A 14,395-nucleotide genomic window follows, 5' to 3' on the forward strand; every position below is an offset into this window, starting at 1 on the left:
AGCATAGTGGTCGTGAGGGGAAACATCCACCCACCGAAGTGTCTTTCGGCACAAAAACGGATATTTGTTCTATCAGGTTTATCTTAGATATCCCACTACCACAAGAGTAAATTTGCTGGGAAATCATCTCAATGAAAAAAAAAAACATCTACTTCCCCTCACAATGCAAGTCATTCTAATATTTCCCACGTTTATATTGATGTCAATGAATTTAGATATATATATCTATTTAGATTCATTAATATCAATATGAATATGGGAAATGCTAAAATGACTTATTGTGAAACGAAACGGGAGAAGTACAATTAAAGCGAAAGACTATCTCCGTAGTAAACTAGTAAAATGCAATTAAATTTCAGGCTTACTAGGCGGAGCCAAAGTAGAAGCGGATTGGCGCAAACGAACGGGAAAGAGCCTCGCAAATTCGCCAAACACGCCATCGCGTTAACATCTCCAAATTGCCCACAAACGAACGGGAAAGAGGAGGAATCACAAACGTAGCTCAGATTCACACCTCGACAAAAGGACAAAATCTTGCAGGCACATCGACAAAAGTACGAGCATTTCCTCCAGGACGGGGGAACCCAAAATTTTCAGCCTCCCGCAGCCTCAACAGAGGGAGGATCAGCAGGAGATTTTAGGGTTACGGATAGGGAAGGGGAGAAGGAGCGGCAGATGTTGCGGCCGAAACAGCGGAGTCCGACGAAGCGAGCCGTGCGTAAGCCGAAAGAATAGAATAGTTCTATAAATACTTTGGGCCAGCTAGATAAGGAAGCTATTGGGTTTACATTGTGATGGGCCTGATCATCAAAATAGAGTAGTACTGACATGGGCTTTTCACAGCAGCATCCACTGCTAAAATAAACATTAAAAAGACTAGGTTAAAATACGCAAATATGATTTATTCAATATCAATCTTAACAGGTTACAAAAGATGACAGGACCATTGTTTAATTACTAAACAGCTAAATATTGTAGAATTAACGGACTGATACAAAACAGTGCGAATGTAGCAGTCTGCATTCAATGTTCACGTTCTTCAGCCGCAATTTTCAATCCACAATCCAGTCTGCATTTAGATCCTGAAATTGAGAAAAAGTTTGACAGTTGGTAGTTTGAAAAAAAATTAGAGTTTATGTGATTGTGATGTGATGAAAAGTTGGGAATTTGGAGGAAGATTGATGTGAACTAAACAGGGCCCCAATCCACGTTTAGTTCACACACAACTTCCCCCAATCTCCCAACTTTCCATCGCATCTCCATCACATCATGGTAGGTTCATGGTAGGTTGTTGTATCCACAGATGCAGCACTACAGCAAGATCAGTTCACGCTCAAGTTTAACACAAATAGAAAGACGGGCTGTTAAGATAGACAAAATCAGAGAACATAAATTATATCAAATATGGCAAAATAAATAAATCTTTAGTAACCGTTTTTGAGATGGGTGCGTAAAGGCCGTCAGTTAGGAGCGAAAGACTATTTATTCAAAGTAATCATAACCACTAGGGTTTGATCATCTGAACTATGCATTTTTGCTCATCACTCGACCTTGCAACCAATTTACATCCACATCGGCATCAAACCTCTTAAAAAATCATAGTTTTTAAAACCATATCAAAAATCAAAATAAGATTTTTAGTCAGATCCAAACAATGATAAGAGACCTCAGAAGGAAGGCAGTAGTAGGGTATGTCCTCACAAGATTTCAGAGAGAAAGGTTTCCACATTGATCATCATAGGCCTCAAAAGTAAACGAAAAGGATAAAGATGACGAAAAATACAACACAATGACATGCATCAATAAATCTGACCTCATAGAGAAGATTAGGCTTTTCCACATGAAAATTCAGACATATGCTTGTCTATATTTTAATCTAATCATCGGCCAATATAACTGCACAATGAATCCAAAAGAAGAGCCAAACGAAAGAAAATCACCAAAGAAGATCTGATCTCATGAGGAATCGAAAATTGATTTGGTTACAGAGGACTCGGAATATGGGTGGTGATATATCAGGATGGTCGGCAAGGCAAAAACAATTTGCCAGTTACGACGAACGAGACCAATAGATACGATCTTCACCGTCCTCGACACCAAAAACACAAATCAAATCCCCCACTCGAACAACGAAAAAGTAAATTAACCATTGCAAAATACCTGGCAAAGGAAAAACCAAACGGAAAGAACAAGATCTGAAATCGCAGATCAACCCGAGACGAGCGAACAAGAAGAGGAAGCAGATGCAACCATGCGAAAGAAGATAGATAGCGGCGTGGAGGATGAAGATGATGGAGACGACTTCTCTTGCTCGTGCTTATATAGAGGCATCTGGGGAATTAGGGTTTGACTCCTTGACGGCGGGGGAGCTCGACTCGTGCAGTTCTCGGGAGCCGTTCGATTAGTGAATCGCGACCGTCCAATCGTGATCGGTTGGAGTGGGCCCAAACCGTCATGTTCGGCCCACAAGGCCCAAACATATGGGCCCAAGTAATAAGCCCTAGTGACCTAGGACGACGGAGACTCCACCCAGCAGGTTCGCCGTCGCCATGGCGTCCGCCCGCGCCGCGCTCCTCCGCCGCCACTGCCTCGCCGCAGCCGGCGGCGCCAACCCCGTGCTCTTCTCCGGCCATGGCCTCCGCTACCGCAAGCTGGAGGTCATCCTCACCACGGTAACAGCCTGTTCTCCAGCTCGTCCCTTTCGATCCGCGGCCACTTCGCTTTGGGCTGTCTCTTTGATGCGTGCGAGGTTACTGGAAGGTGGGGAATGCGTATAGCATTGCGACGATCTGAGTGCGGGTTTGTGGGTCGATTATTTGATTCGACGTTTGGATTTGAGCGAAATGTTGTTAGTCAAGTGAGTAGCAATTTCAGATTATTCCGCGCGTCTTAGGGATAATTGGAGTAGAAATTTCAGATTATACCGCTCGTATTGAGCTAGTAGTTTTTCTTCAATTGAGAAACGATCATCCATTTGGTGGACACTTCATGGTGCAAAATGATCTCATGGCGGTGCCTTTGTCATATGGTGATTGGAAATGTTAGGAGTTAAAACTGTGTTGTTTTCCCACTCAATGGTTTCTTCCTGGAATGCTGTAGACGATTGATAAGCTGGGGAAAGCGGGGGAGGTAGTGAAGGTGGCCCCAGGACACTTCCGCAACCACCTTATGCCCAAGATGCTCGCTGTCCCAAACATTGACAAATTCGCTCTACTCATCCATGAGCAGCGCAAGGTTTGTTCCCTTTAGTTCTTCAATATACAATAAACAATCGAACAATTGAACATGTAATAGCTATATTTTAGCTACTTACAAGCATCTTTACTACAGCTTGGTTATTTGAATGTTTGCATTGTTTCTATAACCTGAATCTATATGGGTATATGAATTGCACTATAGGTTATAGGTTCTGTGATTTTTGCTATGGATGGTGAATTCTACTTCTTCATGCACAATTTGTCATAGTATTTCTTGGATTGTTGGTAGTTTTGTTTATGCGCAAATAAGGTTTAAATTACTGTGGTCCCACTAGTTTATCACTACTCAAGTTTACTTGTTGTCGACTTGTCACTTGTTTGGATGCAGTGTAAACTATAAGTTTGTGCCTGAAAATATCATTCTTATTTGTTTGATCAGCTTTACCAACGTCAAGAGGAGGAGGTGGTGAAAGAAGTCCGACAAGAAGATGATGATGCTAAGGTAATGATGTACATCATTGAACAGATACCATTTTATCAATTTCTTCATGGTCTGTTGCTTTTTTATATTGTTTCAAGTGCTGAATTGATTTGATATGTACTCTTTGGAGCTACAGATTATCTTAGGCCGTGTACTATGTTTTTGTATAAAGTTCTGAAGTTGTATTTCATATTTTCATTTCAGCTCTATGCCAACATAGGAACACACTGTTAATTTCTGTTTTGTAGAAGTTATACTTTGGATACATTTCTGAGCACAATGGTTACAATACTGTCTTAATTTTCTTACATGCACATCTGAACTATTCAGTGTATGAAAAAAATTGAACATAGTGCCTTTAATAGTTCTTTTACTTCTTGTTTGGTAGTCATTATACTTAGTACTGCTTAAGTGTTTCGCTTTATTTACTCAACACTGTTATGATACTATCTTCAGTGACTAAATTTGAGTACAGTAGCTTTCCTGGCTCTGTAATGTGCACACTTTTGTTCATTCTTGAAACCACCTTTGGTTCATTCTTGAAACCACATTTTTTTTCACTGATAATATCATCAGATTTCGAGTTGAATCAGCAGCTGCTCCAACTCCAAGAATTTATGGAGCTAAGAAAACCCAACTCTGAAATAACTTGGAGTTGGAGCTGTGCCAAACAGGGCCTTAGATCTGAAAGTGTCATATTCTGGTTTATCAGTCACGTACTTCCTTCTGCTTTCAATTGTTACTCATTTACTTCTGAAAACTTTTGAACAGCAACAGGAAGAGAAACTGAAGGAGTATCAAACGGCAGCAAAGTGTCTTGATAATGCTCTCTTGGTTAGTATGATTATTACTCCAAAATCGTGAATCCTGCTGCAGCCTGTTTGGTTTCATATTACAATCAACCAACTATTTCTTTATACTCGTTCACATTAGCCGGCAATTGTGATATTGCCCATTGAACTATTGATGATCATTGGTATTTTGATAGGTGTTGAGGAGATTCATCTCAGTTGGGAATGAACTGCGGTCTCCTGTGACAAAGGACGAAATTGTTTCCGAGGTGCGCCTCCAGCTCAGTCACACTCCTTGTTCCAAAGTTTCAGATTTGTAGTAATATCTCAATTTAATCAACAGGTTGCAAGGCAACTCAATATCAATATCCACCCAGACAATCTTCACCTGCCGTCACCATTGGCATCCCTTGGGGAGTTTGAGCTGCCCCTCCGTTTGCCAAGGGATATACCACGCCCAGAAGGCAAGCTACAATGGACTCTAACGGTTAAGATCAGAAGAAAATAAGTACAATCCATGGGGTAACTTTGTTCCCCCTCCAAGGAGGTGAATGATACGAAAACGTTGCAGAATTCAGAGCAAGAGACTTCAGATAAGGTTTGCTGCAAAATTCAGTCCCATTTTGAAAATGGTGGACTGCATTCTGCGGTGTGGTTTTTCGAACCTGCTTATAGACATTCTTGGCCTTTCCTTGAGAGGATGATCGGTACTAGCCATTTTCATTCGTGAATACTGAATAATCTTTCTGGAATAGATATGTTGCAACAGTTTTTAGCAGCCAGACAGCATGGCCTGTGTATTGTCTACAACGTCGTATTTTGTTAATTTAGTATATCGTTGCCTATGCAAGCATAGCTATTGTTGCAAACATCCACTTGTTTAATCTTAATGTCATCCTAGACGCTACGAGTTCACGACGAATTATTAGAGATTTTAACGATGTTAAAATTGCACGCAAGACAGTGCGAGAAGGCTTTATATTTCAAGAGTTCACCAGGATGACCTTCAACATGGTTAAAGGCAAGTGCTGTCAACGCTCAAAACAGTAAGAAGTAAAGAAGGCGTTACAACTACGAAGCATTCTTGTATAGAACGTGGTAGAAAGTGCAAACCATGGTACAAACTGCCAACGGATGAACAAGGAATATATGAGTCACCTACTTCTACTAATTTACAGATCCTTGTGATCCTAGAGCTCGACAGACCACTAATACATCGTGTTGCTCAGGATCTAGTTCACTGTACTTGGTCTGATAATTTTAGTCAAGTTGCAACCAAGGAGAGATCTCAGCTTCTGCTTGCTCCTGTTCTGTCTCCAAGAATTGTCTGTGGGTCCAGAGTTGATAGAATTTGGGGCATCGACATGCCACCAGATACAACAATTTCTGCATGACGTGTTAAGAATAAATCAAGGAATTTTATAACAGAACAAAGTTGAACTACCTTCATGAATATCAAGTGGAAATGGGACACGGAAAGGACATGCTTATGACTAACCGATGCCTTCACGGACAGAAAGATTTGGCCTTATAACATCCTTCGAATTTACCATGAAGATATCACCAATATAAAGATGGTTGGTTGGGACATACACGCAGTACAGTTCCTCTTGACCAGTATAACTCTGTTACCACGTGATGATGAGATGAAATTAGGTACTGAAACCAGACATTTACTACATGCTAATATAAAAGCTGAACGGATATCAACAATTTTATTATTTTTGTACAAATGACATAAACATCTTAATGTAATGTAATCTCAAGCGAAATAATAGTTAATAGTCGTCTTACCTGGAGAGAGACTGATGATGTAATGAAACCAAATGCATATTCTCCAATACGAGGATGCCTTATGATGACCACTTCCTTGAATGCCTGTTTGTTCTGATCTGTAGAAACCAGAGTTAATTAGAAATCAGCAGAGTTAATTTGAACCCAAGCTAATTTGCAGACATGCTATTAGTGCGACAGTAGGTTTACCTGGTGATATTGCAGCACTTATTTGCTTGGATGCATTGTAGATATGACGGACAAGTGGCATGCGCTTAATAATCCACTCACCAAGGCTAAGGACAGATGCTCCAACCCAAGATGACATGAAGACTCCAACCACAAATATGAAGGTAACAGAAGTGATAAAGCCAAGACCTGAGGATTCATTTGTAGAATAAATAGGGTGAAAAAAAAAAGTAATAGGCAACAAGCATCCCACATTCCACTCATATGCGATCAAGTTCAAACATAAAATGAATTTGCTCTACATCATTGATCATTCAAATGCCAAGCTTCCCAGACCTCTGACCAACTATCAGCTAGGACTAATCTATACCAGAATTATTACACCTAACATTGTACCAGCACAAAACTTTTTCATAAAATGTAAACAGAAATGTGTAACATGTAAAGGACTCAGCACTAAACTAAAAGCACAATGAATGCTGTTTTGGGGGAAAGAAATTATAACATGAGCAATCAACTATTTCAGAAATATTTGGTGAGTTCACATACCAAACATGTTGATTCCCAGTTGAGCATAGATTGGCGAGAAGAATCCGTCAACAAAATGAATGAACCACCATGTGATGTAGAATGTTATTGCTATGGGGAAGAGAATTACACTGGAAGTATCCGGAAAAGAAAATGAACAAACAAACATCTTAGTGTATAAACTAGCATGTGGAAAGATAAATTCATATACTATCATTGAAATTATCATAGCATAAGAAAACAGTGTTAAACCCTAATTGTGTGCTTCATCGTTGTCATTGCCATGTGAATATATACACAATCACTAATCAAGCAACCACACGAGTATCAATCTATAACTCTACATAACTTCCAACCAAACGTGACCATCTTGGCATTTAACCAATTTCTCCAAGCTGATTTCCTTTTAAAAAATAAAGACTATATCCCAGATTCCAAGAAATAGGCACCCACTATCATACGAACCAGCAATGAACCTAGTGATCTTGCCAAAGCACTTGCCTGAATTACTCTCAGTTCTGCAAAGAGAACAGAAGTTTGAATTCTGGAAGATTTTATTAATTCTGGAACCCATAAATTTGACCTTTTGAATTGTAACCACATTCCTTAAGTATGCTATAATACATACCCACAACAACCGTGTCATGTATGATAAACCATCACAGACACTGTAGCATAAATAGAACTTTCTTTTAGCTAGAAAGAATTATACTGTTCACTGGTAGACAGTACTCAGATGCATAGAAGAACGAGCAGAAATTTATTAGGCAGCATCCTTCAGAGACTTACCATCCAGTCATGAATTTCTTTGAAGCCCAACTTCGGACCACCTTATGAAAAGCCTGCATCATAGAAAACGTAAAGGGAATCAGAACATGGGATTATCAGGCTTCAACAATATGAGGAGAGATGTCAAATCTGTATAGCATACTTTTTGTGCAAGGCAAGTATCAGATGCGAAAAGCAGGAATAAGAACATAAACGTTACACTTGGAACTTTTTGTTGAACAATGTTTTTTGAAAAATAGCTGTCATTGCGGTTCACTTGAGCAATCGAGGAGGTTTAGGAATTTCCAAATATCATAACCAAATAAATAATTTACATAACATCTTGCTCTGTTCAAGTGGTAATATCAACTGAAGCTGCGACTTCTCACCTTTACTTTCTAAGCAGACTAAATGAGCAATACCATACCATATATCAAGCAAGTGAGCTCATCACTAATATGAAATAACTGGGTTCACCACATCAAACATGGGCATAGTATCGTTATCCTAGCTCCCAAACACAACAATGAAGCATATCCTATCACATAAACTGCAATAGTGATATTTTTTCCACCTTACATCTCACCAGTAAACCCCTAATCTACAACAGGATAAGAGACACAACGAACAAAACAGCAAAATCGTGCACTAAGCTATTATAAGCCAAAAATATACAGAATTAAACTGCAGCTGAATTAAAATGAGGAAAAGTAAACCCTAAGGGATTCAGGTGGAAGGGGGAGAGAACTGGGCTGGGATGGGCACCTCGCGGCTGGAGGAGGACAGAGCGGCGGACGCGGAGGAGGAGGCCGCCCTGTCGCCGTCCCCGTCGCCGTCTCCGGGGGCCGAGCCGCCGCCGGAGACGGGGATGAGGAGCTCCCGGTCCCGGTCGCGGCTGCCCATCTGGCTCAGCGGAGACTTCTCGTCGCCCATCGGGCACCTCCCTGCCACCGCCGCCGCCGCCGCCGCGACCTCCCGGGCGGCCTCGGTCGTCGCGATCGCTGCGAAACGGGGATGCGGCTCGGCGCGAGCGAGATGAGGGCGTCTCCCCTTCTCTTTTGTTTTTCGCGTCGTCTTCTCTTTTTGTTTTTCCGCGTTTGCTTTTTTTTTTTTTGTTTTGCCCTTTTTGAGAGTAATACTTGTCGGCTGTCGAGTCGTGTGATCGTGTCTAGTTTTCGTTAGCGTGTCTACCCACCTATCGCCGTGGAATGGAATGGGGGCAACGTGTACAGTACTCCTACGCAGGGGCAGATCAGGAAAAAAAGTTGGGAGACTCAGCATACCGAGTATACCGGCATAAACACATCATCTTAGTATTAAACTATGCTAAAATGCTTTTAAGAGATCTTTAGCACCTTCTATATAATCTTATCAACCATGGCGAAAAAAATGAAGGGGGCTCAGGGGGGTATTCATGGGTTCGGTGGGTGTAGGGGGGACTCAAATCCCCCTGCACCCACGTTGAATCCGCCCCTACTCCTACGTGATGGTATTTATCACGAGATGATGCATGATTTGGGTCTAAAATAATCGTCAAATCACCTAGATTCACACATCACTATGGCCTTGTTTAGTTCCAACGCAAAAACTTTTCACCTTGTCACGTCGAATGTTTGGACACATGCATAGAATATTAAATATAGACAAAAAACTAATTACACAGATTGCGTGTAAATTGCGAGACGAATCTTTAAGCCTAATTGTGCCATGATTTGACAATGTGGTGCTACATTAAACATTTGCTAATTATAGATTAATTAGGCTTAATAAATTTGTGTCACAGTTTACATGCAGAATCTGTAATTTGTTTTGTTATTAGACTATGTTTAATACTTCAAATGTGTATCCGTATATCCGATGTGACACGCCAAAAATTTTCACCATTGGAACTAAACAGGGCCTACATGAGGCGTGTACAGATTTTTGAGCAAAGATCAAATCGGTAAGAAATTCGGTTGTTGTATACTACTACTACCGCCGTCTAATAATATTGCAACATAATACTCCATCCGTCCCAAAATATAAGGGATTTTAGAGGGACGTGACACTTTCTAATGCTATGAATCTAAACAATAGACAAGATTCGTAGTCGTATTAGGAAGTGTCACATCACTCCAAAATCCTTTGTATTATGGGACAGAGGGAGTATGAGACAAGACGTATTCTAATGCTATGAATCTGAATAAGGTATATTCATATTCATACTATTAAGATGTGTTACATTTGATACTAGATTGTTATATTATAGGACGAAGGCACTGGCATATAGAGAAAGTTGTTCGTTAAGTGTGATGAGCAATACTTTTTTCCCGAAATATTGCGTCCTGACAGCAAATCAAATACTCCTATATGCAAATCGGACATATGTTATTGCAGAAAAACCATCAACCACTCTAAGGGAAATATGGTTATTTGAAGACAAAATCATCTAGACTTTGCCACAAAACTTTTTGCATAGTGTGTGGCCTAACAAAAAGGAAAAAAAAGAGGCTTGCCGAACTTTAGCCCATAGTATTGGTGTACTAGCAGCAAAGTGTCCACTGACTTATACCGTTATACACAATGCTCAAGACACACTGAGAGAAATATGATATTTAAATTAGCATATTGAATTAGTAGTATGTGTATATTTTATAAGTTGAGTTTTACTAGTGGTTTTTAAAGAGACGTCGGAGATATAGATGCTTAACACTAGTTAACATAAGAATATAGTAGTGTCTTACACTCTGGATTATCCTTAGCTCCGGCATTTCGTCCTAGACTCCTGGTTTTCATCAAGCATGCCAAGGAGCTCGCTAAATTCAGCTGCTGCTTCTCTAGCCTAGTAAGAGCATCTCCAACCGACTCTCTATTTGACTCTCTAAGTTAAAGAAAAAACGAGCTCCAGCAAACTCTCCATCCAGATAGCCAAATTGCTCCTCCGGCTAACCAAATGTAGCCAGCCTCCTCCACTAGCCAAAGGTGGGTCCTACCACCACTCCCAGTCCCATCCTTCCTCTCTTGGTGGCGATGGCGTGGCAACGGCGCTGTTGGCCGAGGGCGCAGCGATGGTGCCGGTGGCCATCGACGAGCCCCCATGACCCCCTCCTTCCTCGCCTTCTCCTCCTCCTCCACCGCCTTCGGCCTCCCTCCCAAGCCCTAGCCACCCTCCTCCGCCTCTGCCTCTGTGCCCACCACCGCGCAGCCGCGGGGCTTCCGTCGCTTCATTCTCACCCGCGCCGCCACGGGCCACGACCTGAAACCACCGCTGCCGCCCGAGGGGACCGAGAGGAGGTCGCTCGCAGTGAGGACGGGGGAGCTGTTCCTGGGGCTGGCGGTGCTGCTGATGCGCATGGGAAGGGGCGGGGCGGCGGTGGAGGCGAAGGACGGGGTGGTGTGGGAGCAGCAGCCCAAGGACGTGGGGGCGGAGGTTGTATCTCTCACGATGAAATTGTGGAGGGGATGGGGGAGAAGAGGAGGAAGGAGGTAGTAGAGGCTGACGTGTGGGTCCCAGTGTCATAGACTCAGAATAGAGAGTATAGATGGAGATGCTGTTGGAGTAAGGAATGAGTTTAGCTTAACAAATAAATTGGAGAGCTAGCTATATTAGTGTTTGGAGAGGCTATTGAAGATACTCTAACTTCACTTCCTCAAGCTTGTCGGTAATCCACAACGGCAATGGCAGAAGCCGCTAAAGACACCATTGTCATGCACGGCACCTGCACTAATACTAACCCAGCTTCTGGCTTCTAGCTCATTTTTTGCATTCTACAATTACAACTTCTCAGAATTTAAATTAAAAGCTGAACTATTTGGGGGAAGTTTCTGATTCTGCGAAAAGCTACCGCAGCTAGAAACTCCCCCAAACAGGGCCTAAGTCTGATACACCGGCTTGGCAGTTGGCACAGTGCCGTCAACTGTCATCTTGATTCTTGACAATGACGTGGAACATTGTCCAAAAGTTCCAACGTTCCAGGGAGAACATATGGTAATTCCGCAGTGAGAATTTTCATTAATTCTTTAATCAAGGACTCAAGGTGGTGCAAAGGAACTGGAATATATTCCCCACTTGCAGATAGAGCAACAGTTTACAAGCTTTCCAGAAATTATATATACTGGATTATTTGGTCCTTCATACAAAGCATCCATGGCTACTTGGCTAGCCAATGTACACATAATGTTGAGAAGAGCTCAATGGTCCACTTCCACAGAATCCCTGAAAAAGGAGGAGGAGAAAAATGATCTTGAGTTCAGAAGCTTGAATAGTGGTTGATGCAAGAACTATAAACCGCCAGACTTGTGGGTTTATTAGGTGCTTGCTCAACATTACAACAGGACATGACACAATGTAACTTCATATGGAACAAAATGAAGCTATATATTGTTTCTAATTAGATAAACATGACCATATAGAAGTATATTAAGAAACAAATCTTGGAATCACTTTTGTATCGCTAAACCTATATATATATATATATATATATATATATATATATATATATATATATATATATATATATAATTAGCTTACTTGTTAGTCTAAACTTAAAAGGTTTGAATCCTGAAATAAGTGCACCCCTTTTAAACTTTAACAGAGAGACTAGGGTAAAAGGTATATATGTGAGAAACTAACACTAAATTAACATGTTTGGAAAAGGTAACATGCTTTATAGAACAAAAGGGAACAGAGAAAATACTAGTAGTATTTAAGTTCATATATTTTGAGATACAAACAATGATAAATTCTTAATCAAATTCCCACTATAAAATACAGGAGCCTTTTCTTAAGGTCTGGCCACGCAATACCGTCATATTGTACAGAGATCAGAAAAACTAAGGGGAAGAGATTTCATATCAGGAAGTCTAAGTATAATATCCATTTTTCAATAAACCAGAGGAAGTTATAAATTATAAAAGTTAGTTTACAAAGGTAGAAAGTGTATTGTCAACTCAACATGTGAAATGATGGAACAGTAAATAATCACGAATATGAAACAGACGTGCTAAATTACAAACAACTTGACAAATCTTTGTGCACTGTATTCCCATGCAAGAAATAAGTCAATAACATAAGAATATGGAATCAAATTATAATTCCAGTAGAAATAACAGTTTGGTGCGATTTCCTATGTCACAAACCACAGTACCAAATTGATACTGTGCCAATGAATTGGCTCATGAGATAGCATATATCAAAACTTCTAGACTATCTAATGGACACGCATTCTATGTACAAAGCAGTTAAAAATGAGCTTAACACCACGATAGACAGACAGGGAAGAAACAGTCAGATGCCTCCTTACTGTGATTTACCAAAAACCATTACCCAACTCAACCTAGAATGAACCTTCTAGCAGTGCCTTATTTTTACATGTTGGATCCATTTTGTGTGCATATAAATGTGCTTAAATCAAATCATATTTAATAATTGAGAAAAAGTTAATCTTGAATGCATACCATATCTAATGAAAGTCAATATCTTAAGCATTACTACATCTAAAGTCCATAATTTCTACGTAGCGAAACCTATATATTGATGTGAATGTTTTGTACATAGCAAAACCAACAGGAATCATACTGAACCGTTTTTTCCCATCTAGTGTTGTCCATGACATTAACCCAATGATAAACAGTAATTCAGCAATCTAGTGTTATCCATGACATTAACCCAATGATAAACAGTAATTCAGCAAACAATTCAGGAATACAGCTGAATTGGGGAGTTGGGATGGAAAGTTGGAGACTCATACCTTTCACATCCTCATAGCTTAGAAGCAAAGTGATTCCTCTTCTCCTCATCGCTCTCCTCGACAATTCCGACGGACCTGCAAGCCTCAGGGAACATGGATATTCTAATGGACGAGTACACGTTCCCGTTCCACTTCCGCGCCGCCAACTGCTCGGCGAGCTTGACGGCCTCGGCCGCCGTTTCAGCGGCGGTGGGGCAAACCACGTCGACGATTCCCATCTCCTTGGCCTCCGCGGCCTTGAGCTTCCTGCCGCGGAGGGTGACGTCGCGGAGGGCGTGCGCGGCGGTGATCTTGGCGCGGAGGATGGCCACGAAGTAGGGCGGGAGCGGGAGGCCGATGTCGATCTCGCTCATGTAGAGCACGCCGCGGTCGGCGCGCATGAGGCGGTAGTCGTGGCAGAGCGTGAGGAGGAACCCGCCCGCGGAGGCGTGGCCCGTGACGGCGGCGACGGTGGGCATGGGGAGCGCGAGGAGATCGGCGGCGAGGGGGCGGAGCGCCACGACGAGCTCCCCGACCCGCGAGGGGGGGATCCCGCCAGGGCCGATGTCGAGTCCGTTGGAGAAGAACCGCCCCTCCGCCACGGTGACCAGCGCCGCGCCCGGCCCGGCCGCCGCCGCCGCCGCCGCGACGGATGAGACGGCGGCGCGGATGGAGCCGATGAGGGAGTGGCCGAGGCGGTGCTCGCCGTCGCCGGTGAGCGTGAGCACGAACACGCGGCCGCGCTGCTCCAGCGTGCACATCGTGGTTGGTGGTGGTGGCTAGCGTAGCAGCAGAGGTGGTTGCGGTTCGCCGTTCGCGTCTGGTCGTAGAAGGAGATTGGAGACGGAGATAAAGCCGGCGAGCGATTGCTTGCAGGATGGGGAGAACTCGGTTGTGTCAAAACAAAGTATAACAAACAAATTTGACCATTCACGATTGCAATCTTTGGGTTTTATAGGC

At 42.3% G+C, this 14,395-nt stretch overlaps 3 protein-coding genes, 1 long non-coding RNA gene and 3 other non-coding genes across 7 annotated transcripts; 1 reads left to right on the top strand and 6 right to left on the bottom strand.

The window, feature by feature from the left end:
• Nucleotides 1-887: 887 nt before the first annotated feature.
• LOC107281099 (uncharacterized) lies at nucleotides 888-2,293 on the bottom strand. The gene is made up of 2 exons (XR_001546064.3): nucleotides 2,161-2,293; nucleotides 888-1,082 (listed from the first exon to the last, which is right to left on the bottom strand). It is a non-coding gene; the product is annotated as an uncharacterized lncRNA (long non-coding RNA).
• LOC112939154 (small nucleolar RNA snR60/Z15/Z230/Z193/J17) lies at nucleotides 1,453-1,554 on the bottom strand. The gene has a single exon (XR_003242696.1). It is a non-coding gene; the product is annotated as a small nucleolar RNA snR60/Z15/Z230/Z193/J17 (small nucleolar RNA).
• On the bottom strand, nucleotides 1,664-1,744 carry LOC112939171 (small nucleolar RNA U83). The gene has a single exon (XR_003242713.1). It is a non-coding gene; the product is annotated as a small nucleolar RNA U83 (small nucleolar RNA).
• Nucleotides 1,990-2,090, bottom strand: LOC112939167 (small nucleolar RNA Z43). The gene has a single exon (XR_003242709.1). It is a non-coding gene; the product is annotated as a small nucleolar RNA Z43 (small nucleolar RNA).
• Nucleotides 2,294-2,510: 217 nt separating the features above from the next.
• On the top strand, nucleotides 2,511-5,338 carry LOC4339400 (uncharacterized). Its single transcript, XM_015784019.3, has 6 exons — nucleotides 2,511-2,672; nucleotides 3,100-3,234; nucleotides 3,637-3,699; nucleotides 4,450-4,512; nucleotides 4,667-4,738; nucleotides 4,813-5,338. Exons 1-6 carry the CDS (start codon nucleotides 2,550-2,552, stop codon nucleotides 4,975-4,977), a joined length of 621 nt encoding a protein of 206 aa, XP_015639505.1. The 5' UTR covers nucleotides 2,511-2,549; the 3' UTR covers nucleotides 4,978-5,338.
• A 196-nt stretch (nucleotides 5,339-5,534) lies between these two features.
• On the bottom strand, nucleotides 5,535-8,826 carry LOC4339401 (protein LIKE COV 1). The gene is made up of 7 exons (XM_015784017.2): nucleotides 8,493-8,826; nucleotides 7,749-7,801; nucleotides 6,981-7,090; nucleotides 6,453-6,620; nucleotides 6,264-6,361; nucleotides 5,968-6,094; nucleotides 5,535-5,855 (listed from the first exon to the last, which is right to left on the bottom strand). The coding sequence occupies exons 1-7, from the start codon at nucleotides 8,658-8,660 to the stop codon at nucleotides 5,758-5,760; spliced, it is 822 nt and encodes a 273-aa protein (XP_015639503.1). The 5' UTR covers nucleotides 8,661-8,826; the 3' UTR covers nucleotides 5,535-5,757.
• Nucleotides 8,827-11,690: 2,864 nt separating this feature from the next.
• LOC4339402 (enoyl-CoA delta isomerase 3) lies at nucleotides 11,691-14,359 on the bottom strand. Its single transcript, XM_015784018.3, has 2 exons — nucleotides 13,457-14,359; nucleotides 11,691-11,922 (listed from the first exon to the last, which is right to left on the bottom strand). The coding sequence occupies exon 1, from the start codon at nucleotides 14,194-14,196 to the stop codon at nucleotides 13,468-13,470; it is 729 nt and encodes a 242-aa protein (XP_015639504.1). The 5' UTR covers nucleotides 14,197-14,359; the 3' UTR covers nucleotides 11,691-11,922; nucleotides 13,457-13,467.
• Between the last annotated feature and the right edge of the window lie 36 nt (nucleotides 14,360-14,395).

The sequence above is a fragment of the Oryza sativa genome, chromosome 5 (assembly GCF_034140825.1).
Source record: "Oryza sativa Japonica Group chromosome 5, ASM3414082v1".
Lineage (NCBI taxonomy): Eukaryota > Viridiplantae > Streptophyta > Magnoliopsida > Poales > Poaceae > Oryza > Oryza sativa.